General features: G+C 52.5%; 1 protein-coding gene across 4 annotated transcripts in view; it reads left to right on the top strand.

Moving 5' to 3' along the window:
* FARS2 (phenylalanyl-tRNA synthetase 2, mitochondrial) overlaps nucleotides 1-21808 on the top strand; it is a 247342-nt gene that overhangs the window by 219837 nt on the left and 5697 nt on the right. Inside the window, exon 7 of one of the 4 annotated variants that reach the window (XM_074348043.1) lies at nucleotides 15960-16026. The exons of the other annotated variants lie outside the window; for them this stretch is intronic. Coding sequence (XP_074204144.1) covers nucleotides 15960-16011 — 52 coding nt within the window. The 3' untranslated portion in view covers nucleotides 16012-16026. Of the gene's footprint in view, nucleotides 1-15959; nucleotides 16027-21808 lie in introns of those variants that run through there. 4 annotated transcript variants of the gene reach the window in all.

Raw genomic sequence — 21808 nt, forward strand, 5'->3', positions numbered from 1 at the left:
ATGTAAAGCATCAGGACATCGGAGGTCCTCGTGGTTAGAATTAATAGTGCACCTTATGCCCCTGGCTTTTTTCTCGGGAATTCTTCTTCTGCCTGCTGGTAGGGCAGTGCGAAGTCTACAAGGCCAGGGAAGCCTCTGACTGTTATTACTACTAACAACCGCAGTGGGTGCCCTAGACCTTCATCTTCTGCGCGCCACCCTGCCTCCACCCCTGCCTGTGCACTCATGCCGGGACTGGCCCCGGCTCCCGGCTCTTCCCGCAGTGGAGAGTGGCAGCTGGTGTCGGTTGGATGAGGCTACCCTCATCCACAGCCCTCTCGCGTTCTTGGCCTAGCGGTGGCCTTCGCAACCCAGTTCTGACCAAAAAGAACAAGCAGAAGTCGACAGATGCAGTTTCTAGAAGGCTTTTTGCCTGGCACGCCCCCTTTGGCCTTTTAACCATGCGACCCTTCTTCCGTCTGTCTGTCGCAATACTGATGTGAGGCCTGGAGACGGAGCAGCCGTCTTGCCACCCGTAGGAAGCACACATGACGATGGCGGACGATGGCGGCCTGCTTGCTAAGGACGGTGGAGCAGAGGACGAGAGGGTCCGGTCCCTCCAGCATCCCTGCCACTGCTTGGTCTGCGCCTCTGAAAGTTGTTGGCGTGCAGGAGCCAGCGCGGCGTCTGGTGCTGCGCGCCGCCGAGCTCATCAGAACCGACGCACAGTGGGGCTCCGAGCTCTGAAGAGACAGAAGATGCTGCTCTGTTGCAAACAGTCAAAGGGAATGGAATCCTATAAGCGCAAGAACAGGACAGGACCCTCGAATGTCCATTCCTGCAATCTCGAGACTAGTCGATGAATCAGACCCTCAGAAATGTCTCAGGACGGACGGCACCGTGGAGGACGTCATTTTTACTGAGAAGTGGGGGCAGAGTTTTTCCTGTTTACCAGATACTAAGTTATCTACACAATTATAGGGAGTGTGTTTTATTGCCAGAAACCTTTAACTTTTTTCAAAGTTTAAAGCAATTTTTTTATCATTATTTCTGCAAAATGTTTTTATTAAAGGAAACACCATATGGCAACAGCAAGAAGAGCTAGTCACAAGTCACGAAGCTAGTCACAGATTTCTTCCCAACAGTGAAATTCAAAACACTCATTGCAGGCCCTGCATTTAGAAAAAAAAGATTGCAGGTTTCAAGACTCCTAAAAGTATAAAACTTTTGTCAAAGAGTTATGCCTTTGGTTTGCTTTTTGTTTTCTGTTTTCATTCTCTAGAAGAGAAAATAAAGGCTTGTCAGACCTGGGAGTTAGAGTCTATATATTTAACAGCCAGTCCGGCCTGGACACCGATCGAACAGCCATCAGCCGCAGTCCCGGGGTGGGGGGTTTGGTGCACGGGCTCAGGACGCCAGCCCTCGGGAAACCTCTGGGGAGGGGGGGACCCTGTATGTGTGATGCTGAAACTTGTTTCCATCGTCCACACCCTATGTGGTGAGCACTGACAGCCTAGGAGCCCCTGAACTGGCCGAAGCTAACACACCTGGTGGCGGACTGGCTTGTGTGGCTTCTCTCTCTGCACTGGTTTGGATTTTAAAACGCTCTAGTGCCCCGAGTTTAGGTACAATCCAAGGTGGCCTCACCCCACCCCCAAAAGAGCAACCTCAACCAAAAAAGAATTCTAACCTCTAACTCAGTGGCTTCTAGCTTTGAAGAAGTTAACACTCTCCTGTTTTTTGACAAGATACAGCATGATTGTTCTGAGAAGCCAGCAGTGGGGGTGTGTGTGTGTACACGTGTGGGTGTTCGTGGGTGTGCACGTGGGGTGTGCATGGGTGTACACATGTGGGGTGTGCATGTGTATGTACACGTGGGTGTGTGTACACGTGGGTGTGTGTGCACACGGGGTGCGTGGGTGTACACATGTGGGGTGTGCATGTGTATGTACACGTGGGTGTGTGTACATGTGTGTGTGTGCACACGTGGGGGTGCGTGGGTGTACACATGTGGGGTGTGCATGTGCACACGTGTGGGTGTGTACACATGTGGATGTGTGTGCAGATTGGCACCAGCACTGTCGCCTGCTCACACGGAGCGATTCCATCATGAAAACCTTTGTAGTCACACCCTCCCCACCCCCAGCCTCTAGCAACCACTCATCGCTATAATTTTGTCATTTTCCATCTCTGTAATTTGGTCATTTTGAGAATGTTGTATGAATGGAATCATTCAGTGTGTGACCCTTTGAGCCTGGCTTTTTTCACTCTGCACGATGCCCTTGAGATCCATGCAAGAATCAAAAACAAACAAGAATCCTAACTTCCAGCTCAGCCACTTCCAACCCTGGCCGAGTTGGGACTCAGGCCTGTGGTTTGACGGATCCCTCCTTCCTGGGGGAGGCAGGAGTGAAAACCAAAGCGCTGGGTTGTTTTCGACACTGAGAGGGAATTACGAGTGAATTACAAATTGCTTTGGAGGAGGAACTGTGGCTTCTGGCCCTTGGGGTCCCTGAGAGCCTGTGTGGGAAGGGGGACCAGCCTGAATGAACATCTACAAGGCAGACCCACATTTCTGGGCTCACTGACCACTTACTCCTCGCAGCAAAATTCTAGAATGTGAGTCAAAAACAATCTCCCTTCTAGGTCGTCTTCTATAATCCTTGCTCTGGGCCCAGGCCGGCAGGGGATGTGCTCCTCCCCAGACAGCGGGTCCCGGCAGGAGGGCTCCACGAGCTGCCACGTGTTCACACAGCATCTTAGAGCGAGGCAGGGGAGGGGAGCTGGGTCTGGGCCTCCATCTCCAGGTCCCCGCTACCCCCACAGGATGTGTTACTTGCAGGATTCTATTTCATCCTCTCAACGACTGTACAGGATAGATACTGTGACCCCATTTTACATGTGAAGGAGTTGAGGCTTAGAAAAATAATTAACTCCCCCCCCCCCAGGGTCATAGAGCCAACCCAGGACTGAACTGAGGTTTAAAGGACCCCAGAGTCCTTGATCTGCACCACCGAATTATTTTAGTCCAGGGTGAAAAGCAGGCCAGCCCCCGCCTGCACCAGCTTCTGCCACCTGTGGGTGGTCCAGAGCACATGGCGGTCGAAGTCTTGAGGTCCCCCTAAGTCGAGACCTTTTCATCTAAGGCGTGATCAAATACACATGCGAGCGTTTACACTGTTCCTTCAGAGCAGGGAACCTTGAGAATGAAGATTTGCGGGGAGGAGCTGCGTGGGGAGTTTTGAGACACCTGGGATTTTTGAAGACATTTTGATTCCTCCCAATGAGATAAGTAAGCGGCAGAGATGTCTTAAGTCTGTAGGAGCTAAAGCCAGGTTTTCTGTGATCAAAATTGAGTACCCGTCGAGTTTGTCTCTCCTTTAAAAATTAGTGGCTACAACATGAAGCAAAGCATTAAAAAAAATTGTCTTAATCTTTCTGTCTCCTCTGTTCTCTACCACTTGCTTTTTTTGAAAAAAAACAAAATTCTTTAGCTGAGTTTAAGCAACCCCAGTGAGGATGTTTATAAAACCTCCCCCCGCCCAAGTGTCGTCACCGAGCCACAGAGGACTCCCATCTCCAGACGCCCAGGTGCTGTCTTCCGGCGTCTCACCACTGACCCACGTACCTGTGGCAGAAAGGGCAGCACCTCGCGCCAGGGGAGCCCTGTGGACACTTGTCCTGTATCCCCGCTGAGCATACATGTGCCTGATCGGGAAGTTACAGGAGATGGAATGAGTCCTTGGTCCCTCACCTGCTGAAGCTGGCCTGCCAGGACTCATGCTGCACTGAGTTCCCCGTCTCCTTGGTGCTTGTTCTCCTGACCAGGAGCCTCCCTGCGGCAGATCATGCACCACAACCTCCTGGATCAGTAAAGAGAAAGCAGACCAACTTCTGACCACCACACCTTTCCATCAGGATGGCCCTCGGGAAACAGCCGCCTTCCTCCCCCCACCAGCCTCTAGAGCCTCCCAAGAGCGTCAGCCCACATGTTCCTCACTCTCTAAGGACAAAGGTCACTCTGAGTTGAGGAGGAAGAGTTTAACCGAGTTCCAATAAGACCTCATTCCCACTTAAAGCTTCTCCCCTGCCGACTCGCTCTGTGCACTGGGCCCGCCGCCGCACGGGCAGGTGCGTGTGCTGACCGCGCATGTCCCCTGGTCTCCCCCCGATGCTTCCTGCTCTGCACAGGATGTAATGCCCAGCAGCTGGGGGGCGTCTTGCCAGGTTCGCTGGGGTCAGACCGTCAGCGTTCCCAACACCATCCAGCGATGTCTTTGGTGCCCCCCCACTCCCTTCCGCACCTGCCCTTCCCCTCCCAGACCGCAGCCCTGCTGACTGACTTCTCCTTGGTCACAGGTGCCTCCGTGTTCAGCGGGCCCCCGGGGCATCCCCCAGGTGTCTGCTTCTGAACTCAGCCTTGGCCATCACGGTGTTACTCTTGAGACAGGCAGTTTCTGTGTCCGTTTGGCCTTGGGACAGACAACCCTAGCTCTTAAAACTCTACAGTGAACGAGCACCTCGGAGCCAGCTTTCTCCCAGAATGTGCTCGGAACTCCAGGTCTCCCGGCTCCTAAACCTCCTTGTATCATTTGTCCCCGAGGTGCGCTGGGAGCAGCGGGGCTCGTGGGGAGGCCATGGGGCCTCCTTTCCCACAGACCCCGCTGGGGCACCTCTGTCCCCCCACACTCTGCTTTTAGTCGTCGCTCATCTCCGGCCTTGTTGCTTCTTCCAGCCTCGCTGTCCTTCCCAGACTTTGCGTCCCTTTGATTCTAAACATAGTTTCTAACAAAGAACCAAGTCAGTTATTCTGAGGGGTGAGGGTGGGGAAATGGATGACAAGCCTCAAAAAATGCAGCAGGTTTACTCAGTTGAGTTTCCTTTTTCCCGTTGCACGTACAGCCCTCTGGCGTGACGCGCAGTGGGCACTTTGCTGGTAGGAAGCCTTTAGGAGACGTGCAGGCTTTCTTGTTTGTGCGACGTTTCCTCTTGTTTCTCATCCAGCAGAATTTTCCTTCTATTGTTTTGTTTTGTTTTCCGGCTTGTTTGGCTGGTTGGCTGCTTTTTCTTCCCTTCCCATGACCCTGACTGCTTCCTCTCCTTCCCTCATACATGTAGTTGTTTCGAATCTTATTGCCAGATTCCTCTTCCTGATTTGCAGCACCCTCAAACACACCTTCCCTTGCAGACACTTGCCTGTGCAGGGAGTAGAGGTGTGAGGACTGTGAAGAAGGCGCCCCAGTTGCGATCTATCTGTGTTTGGTGATTAAATGCTGGAGGCAGAGAACAGAGTTGCCATCGTCCCGGTCTTTCTCCCCAGCCTCGTCGCATCATTAACTTTATCTGTACCATTTGGCAGTCTCGAGGAAAAGCAGTGGTGTTTATGATCTGTAACATTTACGCTGTAATTAACACCCACAAATAGACCCGCAAAATGGCATCCTAAAAAAGAGCCATTAAAAAAATAACACAGAGTTCTGAATCAGGGCTAGCGCGGTGAGGAAGTTATTATTAGCCCTGCTCCACTTTCAGGCTCTCACGATGCCCATTTATCAGGGAAGATGGCCTCTCACGAGATTTCCTGGAGATCCCGAGCTGCGGAGTGGGTCCCGGGGCCGTTGGGGCGAGGGGATGACTGCCCCCCACCCACGGCCTCGCCTTCCGCTCCTTTTCCTTCCTTTGGGAAGTAACGAGCCCTTCGTCTGAGAGCCGGGACGTACCCACGGCCGTGGTGGGAGAGCCTCAGTACACACACTTCACTGTGTGGGCCAGTGGTCTAATGACCCTTTTGTTTTCCAGCAGATACCCTGCACAGATGAATACCAGTTTCTACTTGTGTGTGTCCCTTGTAACTGATTCTTTATTAGCTTTTTTCGGTAGGAAAAATGGTCTGTTTGAAGAAAGCACAGAATGTTCACTGCTGCAAATAGGAGCATAAATTAATCAATGGGTCTTTTACACCAAAGGGAGCCCCGTGTGACCCTGTGGGCTGGGGTCAGAGGAGAACACTGGGAACGGCTCACCCCGAGAGGAACCCCAGAGGCCTGGGATGTGGAACCAGCCTCCATCCTGCCTGCCTTATAATCAGGAGGCCGACTGATCAGGACACGCCTCTCCAATTTGTATTTTAACCCTTGTTTAGACTCTCCAATGTAAAAAGACAAAAAAATACGTTTCAGGCCTGATGCCCCCTTGCCTGGCTTTAATTACCAGAGTAATCTGTTTGATACCTTAAGTCCCCTGGCAGCCAGCAGAGAATTACGTGTTTGCACTGCCGAGAGCAGCCCAAAGCCGGGCAGGCTTCCTGCTAGAAGTCAGAGCCCCACTTGCGAACCAGGACGGTGGTCCTGAGATGCCGAGTGGGGAGGATGCGCGTGCGCACAGCTTCCACACTGCTGGTCCCCGACTCGCGCGCCTGCGCATGCGATCCCGTGTGCTGCTGCTTATCCCGTGTGCTTATCCCGAGGGTAATCCAGACGGTGGGTGGCTCTCTGTGCCCCTTATCAGTGAGCTCCCACCATTCAGAGTCCCTGGCCAAGTAGGGTGGATGGTGCTGTTAGGTTTTTCAAACCAAAGTTCTTGGCAAACAGCCCCTTCTTAGGCCTGGGCTTCAGTGAAGTGGCCCGGCCTCTCCCTAGATTTAGCCGGGGAGGCCCGGGGCGTGATCGGGAGGAAGCCAGGCAGGGAGCTGCTGCGGGGGGAGGTGGGGAGCATCCTAAGGCAGGGTGAGGTCGTATTCACCTTTGTCCCCTTGTTACTGACCCAAACTTGGGTCCGCTCGTCTGAGCGCAGTAAAGCCAATTCCACAGGCTGGAATGAAGGAAAGTGCAATGTTTATCGCAGGGCACCAAGGGAGTTCGGGTCAGTGCCCCAAACAGTGCGTGTGGCTTGCTAACAATCGGCACCAGCATCAGCTAATGTGTACTACGCACCTGCTGTTCGCCTTTTCAGAAACCAAATCAGTGCCCAAAATTAAAGAGAATGCACTGTCTGCATACCGCTTATGTTCTGCTGGGGAGAGTCAGATACCAGGCATTGTAAGAAATAGTCAGAAATAACGGGGCGCCAGGTCACAGGGTCTTGTGGGCCATTGAAAGGCACTGGCTTTTACTCTGAATGAAGCGGGAAAATCTTAGGAGGTTGGGCCCAGGTTATGTGCTGTGACTTGTGTTTTAACAGCATCACTTTGGCTGCTCCGTGGAGGCAGGAGTGGGAGCAGGAGACCAGCTAGACTCTCGCGATGGTCCAGACAAGAGACGGCGGTGGTTCAGGTGGCGGTGGTGGAGGTGGTGGAAGTGGTCAGGTTCTGGATACGTGTGGAAGCCAGAGCTGGTGGGATTTGCTTTGAGGTCAGACGTGGGGTCTCAAAGTAGGTGGCACGCTGTCACGTACGCCATGTTCTTTTGTCAGACAGGCCAGCTCTGGTGTGATGTGGGGAGCCACACACGGACACAGACACCAGTGGTGGGGACCACTGGGACCATCAGGGGCTGGATACCACCATGCGGGAGATGGGAGGGGTGCTGGAGAGGCACCCACCCTGCCCTGCAGCAAGGCTCAGGTGCTGTGCAGGCGACTCGAGAGTCAGGGGACAGTGGCCTACAGTCACCCAGCAGCCCTTATTCTGTCACCAAATAATCTTTTCTCATTGATGACTGAATATATTGGGTTCTCAATCCAAGTTAGATTTCTAAGGTGCCTCTCTTTTTTCAATTATTGAACTTAGAGACTGATTGTTCTTAAAATCTTTATCTAAAGCCTCCATTTTCTCCAATTTTAAGCTCACTCCTTTCTTTAATATTCTTTGCTTTATCCTGTGCCATTTCTTAAGACCAAGACTTTATCCGAAATGGCTTTAACAAATAGTCTCTTTCAAAAATCTGCCTACAAGCCAGTTCCGTCCCCACCCCTCCCCTAAATGAAACTCCCATGAGACCCCTCCCTCCCTCCCCCCTCGTCCCCTCTACCCACCCGGCCTTCCGCCTTCTATCACCACCCCTAGCGTGGGAGCAGGCAGATGTGCCACCCAGAGCTCTGGTCCTGTCCCCTCCGTGTCCCGCCGACGTCCTGGAACCTTTGCTCACAGCCGACCAAGAGAGCAAGTGCTACCCCCCATGCTGAGCAAGAGAGAGAAGTGAGTGTGTCTCAGGGCTCGTTTCCAGCGGAAAGGATGGTTTGTTTGGTACCAAGGGCGCAGCCAGCTTAAATGTGGGGACTGTGGAGAGAAAATGCCCTGGAGAGCTTTGGGGTTCTCAGACCTCACTCCTGATGTGCTGGGAGAACTTGACTCTTTTCCCACCAAGAAAGGTGAGGGCCAGGCAGAGCCGGGCACCCACCCTCCCGGCCACAGGCAAGAATCGGGGGTGGGGAGTAGAACTGAAAATAGAAAGAAAGCACCTTGATTATGAACGTGTGTCTGACGAGGCGTTAAGTGTACCACATGCAGTGGGTCAGCTTGTCTTTTTTTTTTTTTTTTTTTTTTCATTTTTTTTGAAGTGTAGTTTATATTACAATGTTAGTTTCAGATGTACAGCAAAGCGATTCAGTTATGCATATACATACATACATGTTATTGCAATAAATTGAGTATGGTTCCCTGTGCTCTACAGCAGGTGCTTAGTGTTTTTCTTTTTCTATTTTATATATAATAATATGTGTCTGTTAATCCCAAACTCTTGATTTATCCCTCCCCTCACTTTCCCCTTTAGTAACCATAGTTTGTTTTCTATGTCCATGAATCTATTTTTGGTTTGTAAATAAGACTTGTATCATTTCTTTTTTAGGTTCTACATATAAGTGATGTCGTGTGGTATCTGTCTTTCTCTATCTGGCTTACTTCATTTAGTGTGATCACCTCTGGGTGCATCCATGTTGCTGCAAGTGGCATTACTTCATTCTTTTTATGGCTGAGTAGTATTCCATTGTGTATATATAGTAGGTCATCTTATCTTAATACCTTGACTGAGGCTCAGGGAGGCTAACTTCCAAGACACCCTCCTGGTCCCTGGCAGCCTGGAGCGGTGACCAGGAGTCAGTCCCTTCAGCTGCTGCCCCAGTACTGAGTGCCTCTCCTTCAGCAGGTGCCAGGCGGGTGCTGCCTGTGGGAGAACGTGGTGGGTCCTGGCTACTCTGCTTTTGACCTTGCATGTGCTTGGCCTGGAACAGGGACTGATTGGGTTTGTGATGTTTTGAGGAGAACCAGTAAAATGGCATTTTTCTCCCTCACTGGGTTCCAATGCAATTAAGAAACAGATATAGGACTCAGACAGGTGACGATCAAATACAGTTTAAATATTGATGCGGTGAAATGAGGGGCTACAGCTCAATTTACAGCTACAGTGTACCTTCTGTGGGGGGGCGCACATGCAGAGGGGCCCTGACGGGGTGAGTCCCACGGTACCTGTTCCTCCAACTTAACCCTCTTCAGACTAGCCCCTCCCCTAGGGAAGCGTCCCAGACAGCGGGCAGCATGTGTGCCTTGAGGAGGAGGAAGGTCATGTGTTCCACCTGCACTGGGTGGGGGGCGGTGAGGAGAGTGAAGTGGGCGGGGCCAGACCTGCAGGACCTTCATCCCAAGAGCTGGGCGCTGTGACTGCGCGTGGTACGCATAGCACCCATCCAGTTTGTGTGCTTAAGAGATCGCACGGGCTGCAGCGGGGACAATGGGTTGGAGGAGGGGCACCAGAAACAGTGACAGGACGGACTCAGAGGTACTGGTGACCCCCCCCCCCCCGCCCCGCACCCCGCCCTGGCCTCCCGCTGTCAGCTCCCGGCTCAGGGCTCAGGAGGAGGCTGGGCCCTACCGGACCCTGGAGAAGACTGGCCCGGCTGTGCCCGCCCTCAGGCCATGGTGAAAGGAGCTTTCAAGCTTCACTCCCAGTGTGAAAACTTGTTCCTCCCAGTATTTTTTTTACAGTTTTTGAAGCCAAAAGTCCGTAAGGAGATGTGTTCTCCCGCTCTCAAAGTTGTAGCTGAGGCGCAGCTCCTGGCAGGCCCTTTCCCCCGCCCTGGGGAAGAGGGGATTGTTGCTGATGAGGGACCCGGAGACCTGAGTCCACACTTGCACGTGGACCCCACCTGATGTAAACGGGGAACAGTTCTTGGGAGCCTGAGGGTCCTGGGTGTGGGGGGGTTTGCTGTTTGCCCAGCTCGCTCCCCAGCAGGCCTTCCGCCTGTAAGGAAGTCTGCTCTCCTGCCATCTGGCTCGCACCTCCTGAGCCACTCCAGTGACCCACACATCGTGCTGGTGCCGTCCTGCCTGCCCAGAGTTAGTGGGGGCTGGGGGCAGGCACAGACAAGCGATGGACGTCACAGCCCAGCAGTGCAGGGCAAGGGAGAATTAATTATTTATTTGACTTAATATGCAATCTTGAGTAAGCTACTTGCATTGTCATTTTTCTGAATATTGTTTTCAAGTCATTTCAGGGGGTAGAAAGGAAGGTGGAGTGATGTAAAGTGGAGTAAAACTAAAATTTAGTTAATGTAGATTTACAGTAATTTTAAGTTTAGTCAAACACCTAAAATTCAAATAAGAAAAGTATCTAATTTGGCGGGGGGCATAGCTCAGTGGCCGAGCGCACGCCTGACACGTACAAGGAGGACTCACAGGAGCAGCTTCAGGGCCAAGACCTGCGGGATGAGTGACAAGCTGTGTGACGGAAGGTTAGGGGTCGCGGGTGTGTGGGAGGAAGGAGACGGGCCTTCTCCGCAGCCCTCCAAGTGCCCTCAGAGGAGCTGGCGGCCAGGCGCCCCTCTCCTGGGGCGCAGCCCGAGCCCCCCACATGGTGAACAGGGCGAGCTGGACTTCCGCCCCTCCTCACCCTCCGACCAGACACAACTCAGTGGGCCGGAAAGCAAGGGGGCAAGGGGACCTGGAGGCAGCGAGGTAGACGTTTGCAGGAAGCTTGGATGTGATGGGGAGGCCGGAGTTCACACGGTAACCAAAGCTGAGGCCCAAGGGAGCATGTCTTTAAGATGGACTAGACCTTGGCTTGTGTAAATACAGGTGGGAGAGCGGGGAAGGGCCCAGAGAGGTGGAGCACTGCAGACACAGGGGAGAGATGGCATCGCTGGTAGACAAGGTCCCAGTTGAAGGCAGTGGAACACAGATCGCTGTGCTGGGGCTCCGGCGGGCGGAGGGATGGATGAGAAAGGGGGGAGGAGGGGTGTGAGTGCTGGCGGAGTCGCGGGTTTGGGGACAGGCAGTTGGAGGTGACTTCTTATTCCTGCCTGGGGAGGAAGGCAAGGTCAGTTAAAGATGACCATTCACAGGCTCTTTTTCAACTTTCCAATTCATCTCCCGCCTCTGTCTCGGCCACCCATCCTTAGAGGATTTCCAAGTCTTCTCGCCGTTTCAGGGATTGCTTAGCTAAAGCCCCCTTTAAGTCAGCCTAGAAGTTTTTGCTTCATCTTTTCATGCTAAGATGAACTTCATAAACATAGTAAGTCAGGTGTGTTTTGAGAGACTGGGCTGGAATCCTAACAGCACGTACAACATTGCTTCTGGGTTGGACCATGCATTCTAGGTACAAACTCACTGTCTTATAAATGGTATTTCGGAACATAACTCTCCATAAAGGACTCTCCCTCCATGATTTTTAACTATTTCAGGAAATCGTGAAGTTAACCCTCCTTGGTATGTCAGTCCAGGAAGCAAAGCCACAAGCAGCTGATGACGTGACTTAAGCCAGTAAGATTGGACTTTTCAGTGTCCACTTTAGCTTATTGGCAAGTGGTGCCGTCCAGCCTGGGATCAGGTGCTGCTGTCCTGGGCACTTGGTAGTTGATGGATAATAAAAATGCAGCAGTTCCCAGCATGCAACCGGCAGCGTTCTCGTGGTGAGCAGAGCAGGGTTCAGGGTGACCCACCGTGTGAGCTCTGCGCTCAGCAGCACCCGGTCCGGTGAGAAGTCCTTTAAGAGAGTTCATCAGTCTAGTTCCAACGATGGCTCCTCCTGAAGCTTCGACAGTGCGGTGCCCCCTCCACGCCGACTCCAGACAATGAGGTAGATGAGTAAGTGCTCCCCTCCTGTCTGTGTCTGGCTCTGGTGGGGGGGGGAGGCTGGTAGGACCTGGAGCACCAGGCAGTGTGTACCTCAAAGACCCTCAGTCCCCGCCCTTGCTCCATGGCCTGATTTCCACCCGGGAGCACGGACTTGCCAAGCACTAAGTTGCTGCTTATCTGTAATAAGCCATTGACATCAGGAGAAAGGATGCTCAGTCCATTTCCTCCATTTACAGTTTACTCCCTGCCCCTCTGCCATTTGTGCCTGATGCCCTAGCAGACGTCTCTGTTTATGGCCTAACGGAACCCATACCTAACGGTACCCATACCTAATGGTGTGGCCCACTTCCCACCCTGTCGATGCTGGAAGAGTAAAAAGCGTCTGCCACCAGCTCTGCCCAGGCTCCGCTTTGCCGGGCACCCTTCCTGTGCCCAGAGGTGGTTGTGTGAAGGGCTGGGCTTGCCCGATGCCTGTGCTGTGCGGGGCAGCGGTCCCGGGGAGGGAGGGAGGGGCCAAGGACTTGCACGAGGCACGTGAGCTGCTCTTTTCCACCCTCTTCCTCTGACGTCGCCAGCAGCGCATCAGCCTCCAGCCTGTGTTTCTCCGCCGTCCGCATCGAAATCTGCATGCAGTTAAAGCAAATCCTGGGGCGTGTTTAATTAAAAGACAAATGGAAAATAAGGTCATGGTGGGTGCTTTCTGACTGTGGTCGGTTGGGTTTTAATTACCCGTCGGGAACTGTGAGAGCTGCTCCCAGGCTCTCTGGGTGCCAGGTCTCTTTCATCACAGGGATGATGTTTTCAGCTGCTGACAGGACGGGCCTCCCCGTCTGTGCAGAGCGACTTGATCTTGGCTGACAGTGGCTCAGCAACGTGCCGAATCCAATTAGCAGCTTTGTAGCTACTTACTCAGAGCGTCTATAGTAAAGCCTGGCTCCAGACGCCTCAGACAGCCCGATCTCCCGGCCCACGATCTGCTTGTTTGTCATCAGCAGTTACCGTGTCCGGAGCGCACGGGGACGCACGGTGGGGGCCCTGGCGAGTTAGAAGCGTGCTTTCCCCGGGGTCCCTGCGTCTCTCTGTCCTTACCTGTGATTAATACATGAGCTGGGGCGCTCATGGTCAGAGCAGCCGGAGATCCCAGTGACCACCCAGGCCCCGTGAAGGACCAGAAGACGAATCGTGAGGGATTCAAGAAGGGTCATGAGGCCCAGAGACGAGAGATGCGTGTTTGGGGTTACTCAGGGGGTTAGGGAAAGGCTACCCTGCAGGGACCGAGCCTCCCGACAACTCCACGTGTTCCCCACCCCGCGCCCCCCATGTCTTAGCCAGAGCTGCGTCTTAGGAAGTGGGTAGAGGGTGTCCTGGAGAGGCCCCTGCAGACCCTCCCTGCCCAGCAAGCAGGGCAGGTGAGGTGGGCGGGTCACGCAGCCCCTCTGGGTCTCAGTCCCCTTGCCGTTACTGTGGAGTGATGCTGTGCAAGAGAGTTTTGAAAAGTACAGAAGAGTTTTAATGAAAGTGCCCAAATCAGAGTAGCTACTCAGCACCTGGAAGTCCCTTCCTCCTTGATTGGGGGGCATCGAGGCAGAGGGGAGACCAGGGAAAAGGAGAGAGAGAAAACCATGTTTGTGCGGAAACGTTCTGAAATGGCAAACACTGGGAAAAGCAGGTGGCCAGCAGGGCCCCGCTTTGGGCGTCGACGTCTGTGGCTGGTGGCAAGGAGGGAGGGGCCTCTCTGCCATTATGCTCGAGGGCCCAGGACAAAACTGGTGCCTCCGTTCCAGCTCCAGAGCTCTGCCCGCATCTGCCGACAGACCCTAGACCCCTCCGCAGCTCTTCTGCTTGCACACTGGCCCGTGTTCTGTGAGTTGCTATTTTTGTTATTGGGATGGACCTGTATGTATACCTGGAGGCTAAGTGAGTGAGCATATTTGAATGAATTGTAAAGTGACCAGCCCGGGCACAGAGCCATGAGTGACCTGGGCATCACCTCCCCATGTTGACACGCATAGAAATTTCATGGCTTTGTCCTCTCTGCTGAAAAGGGCACAGCAGACCTGTCTTTTCTCTCTGCTCTATTTTGATTTCCTGTGTTCAGAGATAACTGCAGAGAGTGATTTAAAAAAAAAAAAAAAAGAAAACCAACTGGGATGTAGTTTCCAAATCAAGGACAGTCAGTGCGGTGTTTCAGAGGGAGACTCGCCAGCCACTTCCCTAGAGTTTGTATAGAGTCGCGGAGTCCAGCCTGCACCAGCGCCGTGGTGGTGCCAGCAGAGGGGCTGCTCAGATGTCCCGCAGGTGGGTGTGCGCGGGCCAGGGCCAGGGTGAGGATGAATGGACAGCGCCTGGCACCCTGCGCCCAATAATACACCACAAGCAGCGTGAATGCTTTCGTTTGTTTTCTTCTTTTTAAGTAAATTTGAGGACCTGTAACTTTCTATTAATCTAAATATCTTAATATTGGCACTGCTCATTAAACAAATTAACAAAGTTGACAGTGCTAGTGTGAATTGTAGTAAGCGCTATCTTTTACTGAGTTTTAATTTTGTGCCAGGCGTTGTGTGAGAACCTTATCTCATACATCTAGAAAGTATGTTTTATTGGCCCTGCTTAAAGGTGTCAGAAAGTAGGCTTGGAGAGAGTCAGTAACGTGCCAGGAGGAAGCCACGCCTGGTGTGTGTGGAGAGCAGGTCTGCGTGACTCCAGAGCTGGGCTCTCAGTCCTCCTGCTGACCTGCCTCACGGTGTGTTTCCACGAGTAGCTAGGTTCTGTGGGACGCCTGGGGCTGCTGGTAATGACCAGGACAGGGGCTCAGCTTTCCTGAGCTACTGACTCCGACTTAGGGCATCTGGTATACCATCCAAGATGGAGCCTCTCCCTGGGAAACCGGGACATCTGAAGCCTGAGCTTTAGAACAGCTCGGATGGAGGGTGACCTTGGCTTCTGCTCCGTCATGATCTAAGCTGTCATCCTATCGTCCGGGGCTTCTAACACCCACTTCTTTTTCAGTTTCGTTTTCTTCTCGAACTATTCTTGTCAAAGGGCTTTCATGGCATGTGTTGAGTGGTAAACGTTCTCATTTTTGCCTCACTTTGTCTGAACATGTTCTCATTTTGTCATTATTCCAGAACAACAGCTCAGCTGAGTATGACTAACACAGGGTGACGTTTTGTTGGTGTCATTCCATCACCTCTGGACCCCTGTGTGGTTTCTGAGAAGTCCCCTGGGATTTTAATTGTTCCTCTGTCAGGTCTCTGGTTTTCTCTCTAGTTTTGTCCAGGTCGTCTCTTGGTCTTGTTATTCTGCAGTTGCACTATGATGTGCTCAGGGCAGACTTTTTTTTTTTTTTTTTAATCCCATTCAGAACTTATTGTGCTTCCAGAGTCTGAGGACTTCACTGATTCTGGAAATTTCTCAGCCATTGTGTTTTTAAATATTGCTTCTCTCTTCCTCTGTGCTTCTTCCAATGCTCAGTGTGTCCTGTGTGTCTTGACCCTCTCTCACATCTTCATTTCTGTTCCTCTCTCTGCATTCTGAGTAGTTCCTCAGATCTGCCTTCCAGTGTACTAATTCTCCATTCAGCTGTATCTAGTCTGTTGTTTAACCCTTCCACTGATTTTTAAATGATAACTATATTTTTATTTGTATACATTTTCTATATAGGTCTTTTTTGGACCCATTGTTCTTTTCTCATAATGTTCTTTCATATCTTTGATGTCTTGAAGTGTTTTAAGCACTTTTAAGTGTCTAACTTTTAATCATTTTAAACACTCTTGGATTAGTCTTGTATTTGAAATTGGGGGGGGGGAACTAATGCTTCTGTGTTTTTTATCTAGTGACTCTGGCACATAGTGGGTGGCTTCCTCACATGTTCTGTGTGTTTTGACTGTGAGCTTACGTTCACCAAGGTCTTTCCTGAAGTGACTCCATGGGCTGAGCCTCTTCTCCAGGGCTGGTCTGCCGTTTCTCCTGCCAGGTGTCCTGGCTATCCTAGGCTTCACACCGTTCCAGGACCAGTTTTGTGTTGACTTCTCAGCGTGGGGATCTGAGGCATTTCTTAATCTACTGTCACATCAAGGACACAGCCCTTTACAGTTCCAGCTTTGTGTGAGAATCTTCGTGCCAACGTCTTGCTTCACGTGGACCCAGGCCTTCATCTTCCGTTCTCAGGTGGACATCGGAATCCAAACTGAAGGTTACGGTAACTGACACTGCTCCCTGCTCTAGACAGCTGAGCATCAGGCACTTACCCTGTGGGTTTTTTCTTAATTTTTTGCACCCAGAGATTTTCCCTTTCTTTCACAAGCTACTCAACTATCCACTTTTTTTTTTTAAAAAAAGCCACTGTTCTTACATGTTACTCAGCACATCTGGGAGCATGGAACCGCAGGATCTTCGTCACAGTCTGCCATCATCCTGCAGTCTTCCCGGCTCTCCTCTCTCCTCTTCCGAGCTAATTGCTGTACCTAGAACAGACTGTGACAGGGCAAGAGACAGATTCTGTGATCACCTGTCCTGGCAGTCTGTCCAGAGCGCATACTGTGCCCAGCTCTGCACTCATTCCTCTGCCTGGGGAAGACGCGGCATCAAGTGGGGGAGCCTGAAGGTGCTGGCCCGCACACACGGTTTCTCCAGGGCGTGGCAGCGTCACGCTGGCCCGCAAGCCCACCCCTGAGGTGTCTTGTTGACGCTCTGCCTTTGAAATCAGCTCATGGGCAGTCTTACTGAATCTCGCCTAAGCGTTTATAACAGACAGAATTCAGCTTCAGAAACTTGATTATGTTTTTCTCCAGTACATCAGAAATGTAAGCCTGATGCCTTTTTTTTTTTTTTTGAAGTAAGAAAATAACCAGAAAAGGGCTGCTTTTTTTCTTTAAGTTTGAAAATGTACAACCACAACTCAGTCATACTGTGACATGGTTTATTGACTTGGCTTTTCTTCCAAGCTGCTGACAACACTTTGCTCACGTGACTCCAGTATTTCCTAACTGAGGGACTAGTTACGGACAAATAACATGGCTTCTGTTTTACTGAGACCTGGAGAGGTCAGTAGGTTATCCAAGTAACAGAGATAGCCAGGCCACCAAAAAGGCTGTGTGCTTGAACTTGCCCACCTCCCTGGCTCCAAACAAAATTGCTTTTTCACGAAAGTACATTTTAGAGCTTTTCCCTCAAGTTTCATCCAGGGAACAACTTTATGAAACCCACGACTGCCTTGAGATAGAGCTATGGTTGAGGCGCTGGCCACTAAGTCAGACGGCACCCCCGGCCCAGCACTCAGCATAGCTTTGGAGGCAGCTGGACGCCTAAGTTGGAATCCCACCTGTGTTACCTTCCACTTGAGTGGCTGGGAAGACACTTTTAACCTCTCGGAGCTTTAGTTTTCTCACCTGCGAAACAGGGGAAGTAAACCCCGTGGTGACGGGGCTGTGATGAGGATTAAATGCGAGGCTGCATCTGGGCGCACCAGGGGAGCAGCAGTCACGGCCACTGCTCATCAAGGCCTCCGCCTGCACACCCCTCTTCGCCGGCAACCCCGGGGTGGGGTTCCTTCCCTGAGGAACTGTGACCGTTCCTCCTCTTGGACAGTGGGAGCCTTGGAATCGATCAGGCGTCTTTCACCGCGGCTGCAAGTTCTAAACCAGGCTTTTCTCTTCAGTTCCTACCTGCACGTCCGTGTTCTGTGTGTTCTGGGTCTGACTTTGTCTTCATCAACCTGATGTTTCCCCTCATTCTGGCTCCCCCCGCAACAACCCCGTATTTTCTACTAATAATAAGGATAAGATGAAACATTCAAGTGCCTGGCACTTAATACGTAATAGATCTTTCTTCCCTTTAAAGTCTTTTTTTCTTTCTTCTTCTGCCCTTTCTTTCTTTATACTCCCACGGTTTCTCTGCTAAGTCGTACTGACTAGTGAATTCGTATTCCACTTTTTATGGTACAGTCCTACTCATGTAGGAAGGGTGTCACGTGGGAGAGAGACTGGGGTTCTAATGCTTTAAAACAAGAAGCCCCTAGGCCATGAGGCCCTCAGGTGATGGTGCTCTCGTGACGACCCAGGGCTGAGCTCACGAAGGCTTCCCCTGCCTGACCTGCAGAACCGTCGTGGAAGCCAGCACCTGGAGAAGGTAGCAGACTGACCACCATCACGGGGCTCAGGAGAGGGGAAACTGAGATTTGAACTCGGATCTCTGCTATGTGCCAGTCCCTCTACCTGGACTCCTGCCAGGGGGTGGAACCACCCGCCCCCCTCCTCCCTCCGCCCAGTGAGCCCCTCCCTGCCGTGGGGCCTCAGCCCACTGGCACGAGCACAGGAACTTTCTCAGACCCTCATCTAAGACCGTTGCCCTTCTGTGTCGCCTCGTGGCTCCGTGTGCCTCTCCTTCTAGCCCTTCAGCGTAACTGCAGTTCTCCTGACTTTGTAATTCTTCGATTACGAGGGACATGCTGTCAGCTTTGTGAGATCAGGTCTGGCTTGTTTTGTTTTGTGCCACCATTGGTCCTCAGTACCCAGTAGAACACATGCCATATAGTGGATGTTCACTTTATTTGATGAATGAATGAATGAATGGAGTGGATGGACAGGCAGACAGACAGATGTCCAGCCTCCCAGGCAGTGATGTTAAACATGACGTGTGCTGCCCCCAAGGTCCCCTCCCACTCTGGCCACCAGTGGTCCTGGAAGTTCCCACCAGGGCCATCAGGCTGCTGACTATGAGCTGAAGAGTCTGCGGGGCTGTCCTGGGGCAGGGTGGGGGGAGAACTGGGGTGAGTCCAGGACCGAGCAGGAGAGACACAGGAAGCCGTTACCAGCTCCCTGTAAGGGGAGCACCCTCTCTGCCTGGGCTGTGGGAGCCCGTGTGGGCTGCCCAGAAGCAATCCAGTGTCGGGCTTTGCAGAGAGAACTCAGGCATGGACCAGGAAGTCTGTGGTTCCTGACCTTGGGTTCTGTGATGCCTTAAAATGTGCTGCTCGGATGCTGAGCACTTACTGAAGCCATCGCTGCTGTGGCCCAGCCTAGAATGGTATGTGTAGGGGAAGTTCGTCCTCCCATCCACGTCCCAGCCTCGCCTTTCTCTCCCTCAGTCCCTCACTCACTGTTTGTTGAGAGGTGATGCTTTAATGAGACCTGGAGAGTCCCTTCTGAAAAGCATGTGCAAAATAACCATAAATCACTGGAATTGTGTATAAACTTTTCTTTACTGATATGACTTCCTTCACGGGTAACTGGACACTGAGTCTCTCCTGGAGTAATTAGCCCGTTCCATCCGTTGCTCGCTCCACGGCGTGACACTTGTGGGTAATTCTGCTCCTGAGTAACGCGGTGGAGGGCGGCCTACAGCATGCTCTTGGCCGGCTGGTCCTAAAACCACATGGGCGACATGGTGTACACCGCGGTAGCTTGGTGACCCTCTGTTGCTTGGGGGCGTGAGATCTGGGCTTAGCTCAGGGCCTGTCTCTAGGAGCAGTGAAACTGCCCAGAGCAAGGTCCTGCCAGCCTTTCACGGGATTCCGTGGGGACCTGATCCTCGACTCTGGTTTGGCTTGATTGCCTCGTGATGGATTTTCAGCTGAGGCTTCTCAGCTGGGAAACTCAGGCCCTCCTCTGTAGCCCTCAGCCACCCCCCAGTCCCCTGCCCCCCACTTCTGTGCCTTGTACCCGCAACGAGCCACTGAGCTTCCCTTCCACCTGTCCCTGCGAGCTCACGATTCTGTCTGTAACTTTGCAGGAGTGGCCTTTCCCTTCACCACTTCTCCGTGTGCCAGTCTCATACCTCCAGGCCCTGTCCCATGGGCTCTTGCCTGTGAGACTGCTACACATGTCACAACCAGAGCCAGCTTCTTGCTGTCACTGGACCCGACCCTCTCCCCGCAAATCCAGGCATCCTCCAGACGGCTCTTCGCTGGACCACTTGTACCTGGAACATACACTCAGCAACCCCCACCAGAGCCGTGTGTGTCACCCGCTGCCTCGAATATGCTCCTTGCCCTTCGCCTGCCCAAACCCTCCCCACCTGTAAGGTCTGGATCGAACCCCACCTCCCGTGCCCGCCTTGTCTAACCCCCAAGTTATTTAACACTCAGCGCTCACAGCTTTGTCCTGTTCCTTATCTTTTGGGGCATCAGTGTCAACCCCCAAAGAGATGGATGTTTAGCCTGATCCTTCCTGTCTTATTTGGGGATATTTCTTCCCCCTCACGCTGCCATGAATATTTATGTATTGATTGAGCAATTCATATCCCTGTTTTGAATTTCCTGCAGTGTTTGCCTCAGCACAGAATAACTAATCGCGGATCAGTTGATTGAGTTGAAAATGTAGCACTTGGCTTCCCCCAAATCTTGTGTTTTGTGACCTTACTCAGCCACCGGGTGCCAGCGCGTTCAGGAGGCTGCCGCGCCCCAGCGCAGAGCTCACGTTAGCTCTGTTGACTTGGGCTGGGCCAACCCAGCCAGGGAGAAAAATAAAACCTCTTCTAAATTTTCCACACAGCCGAAAAGCGCAGAGCTCTGGAAATCTGTGCAACAGGAGACGTTCCTTCAGGTTTGTCAGGAGCGTAGGAGGGTGGTTTGGAAGACAATGGAATCGTCGAAGAGGATTTTTCACATATGGGAAGCCCTGTTTAGCATTTTGAGCCGATGGTCCTAAAACCCGTTTGTAGGAAGCGCAGGGCAGCCTGGTTACTAACTTAATGAAGTCGAGGGGATGAGCGAGCCATCTGGGGAGTGGGAGCGAACCGCACTGCCACTCGTGACAGTCCTGCCGCACGCAGTGGTCTGGTGGGGTTTTTATTATTGTTTTTTGTTTGTTAATTTTTAACGTACATGTGGATTCCCAGCTTCCGTTTCCAGTAATAGTCAACTGGGTTGTTTGGGCCAACTCTCCTCCTCAAAAAAAATTTTTATTGTGATAAAATATGCATGACATGAAGTTTACCGTTTTCATCTTTCTCAAGTGTACATTTCGGCGGCATTAAAGTACTTACCCGTGGTTGTGCGACCGTCACAGCCGTCCACCTCCAGAGCTTTTGCATCTTGCTTGGCTGGGACCCTGTCCCTCTTAGGCACTGACTCTGCCCTCCACCCGCCCAGACCCGGCGACCACCGTTCTCCTTTCCAACCCTGTGAACCTGCAGCTCCACGGGCCTCGTGTCAGTGGAGCTGGGCAACGTTGGGCCCTCTGCGTCTGCCCCATCTCACCTAACACGGCGTCTCCAAGGCCCCTCCGTTTGCAGCCTGTGTCGTGCTGGGGTCCCTGTATGCAGAGGAGGAGGCTGGGGCTCAGGTGACTTGTCTTAACGCCAGGGCCCTTCTGCGCGGCCCGAACTGAGGCTCTGGGACCCTCGGCTGCAGAAGTAGTGATAACCAGTTGTTCATGGAGGCCTGAGCTCTGCTAAGCACTTTACATAGCCCTGTGGTCCCTTGTCTGTGTCTCAAAATGAGAGCCCGGGTCAGCGATTACGAACTGGCCCCAGGTCCTGTGTCTGGGAAGCGGTGGCGCTCGGCGAGGCTGCGTCTCCCGCATCCACAAAGACTCGATGGGAAATTTCCCCGAGGCGGTTATTTTCACGTGCATGGGGAGACGGGGCGCACTGGCCCCACCCTCCAGGAGGCGAGGGCAAGAACTTCCTGCCTGCCTGGCCGGGCCTGAGACCCCCCTTGGAAGGGCGAGGAGAGTCACAGGGACTGATGGAAGTAAGACGGGGGAGGGGAACTTCCCCACAGACCTGCCGTGTGTGGATGTGAAGAGGCGTGTCTGGCCTACACAGCGCAGCGTGTATCTCCTAGGACCCCTTCGGGGCCAGTGCGGGAGGGGTAGGCTGGAA

Source organism: Camelus bactrianus, chromosome 20 (genome assembly GCF_048773025.1).
Source record: "Camelus bactrianus isolate YW-2024 breed Bactrian camel chromosome 20, ASM4877302v1, whole genome shotgun sequence".
Lineage (NCBI taxonomy): Eukaryota > Metazoa > Chordata > Mammalia > Artiodactyla > Camelidae > Camelus > Camelus bactrianus.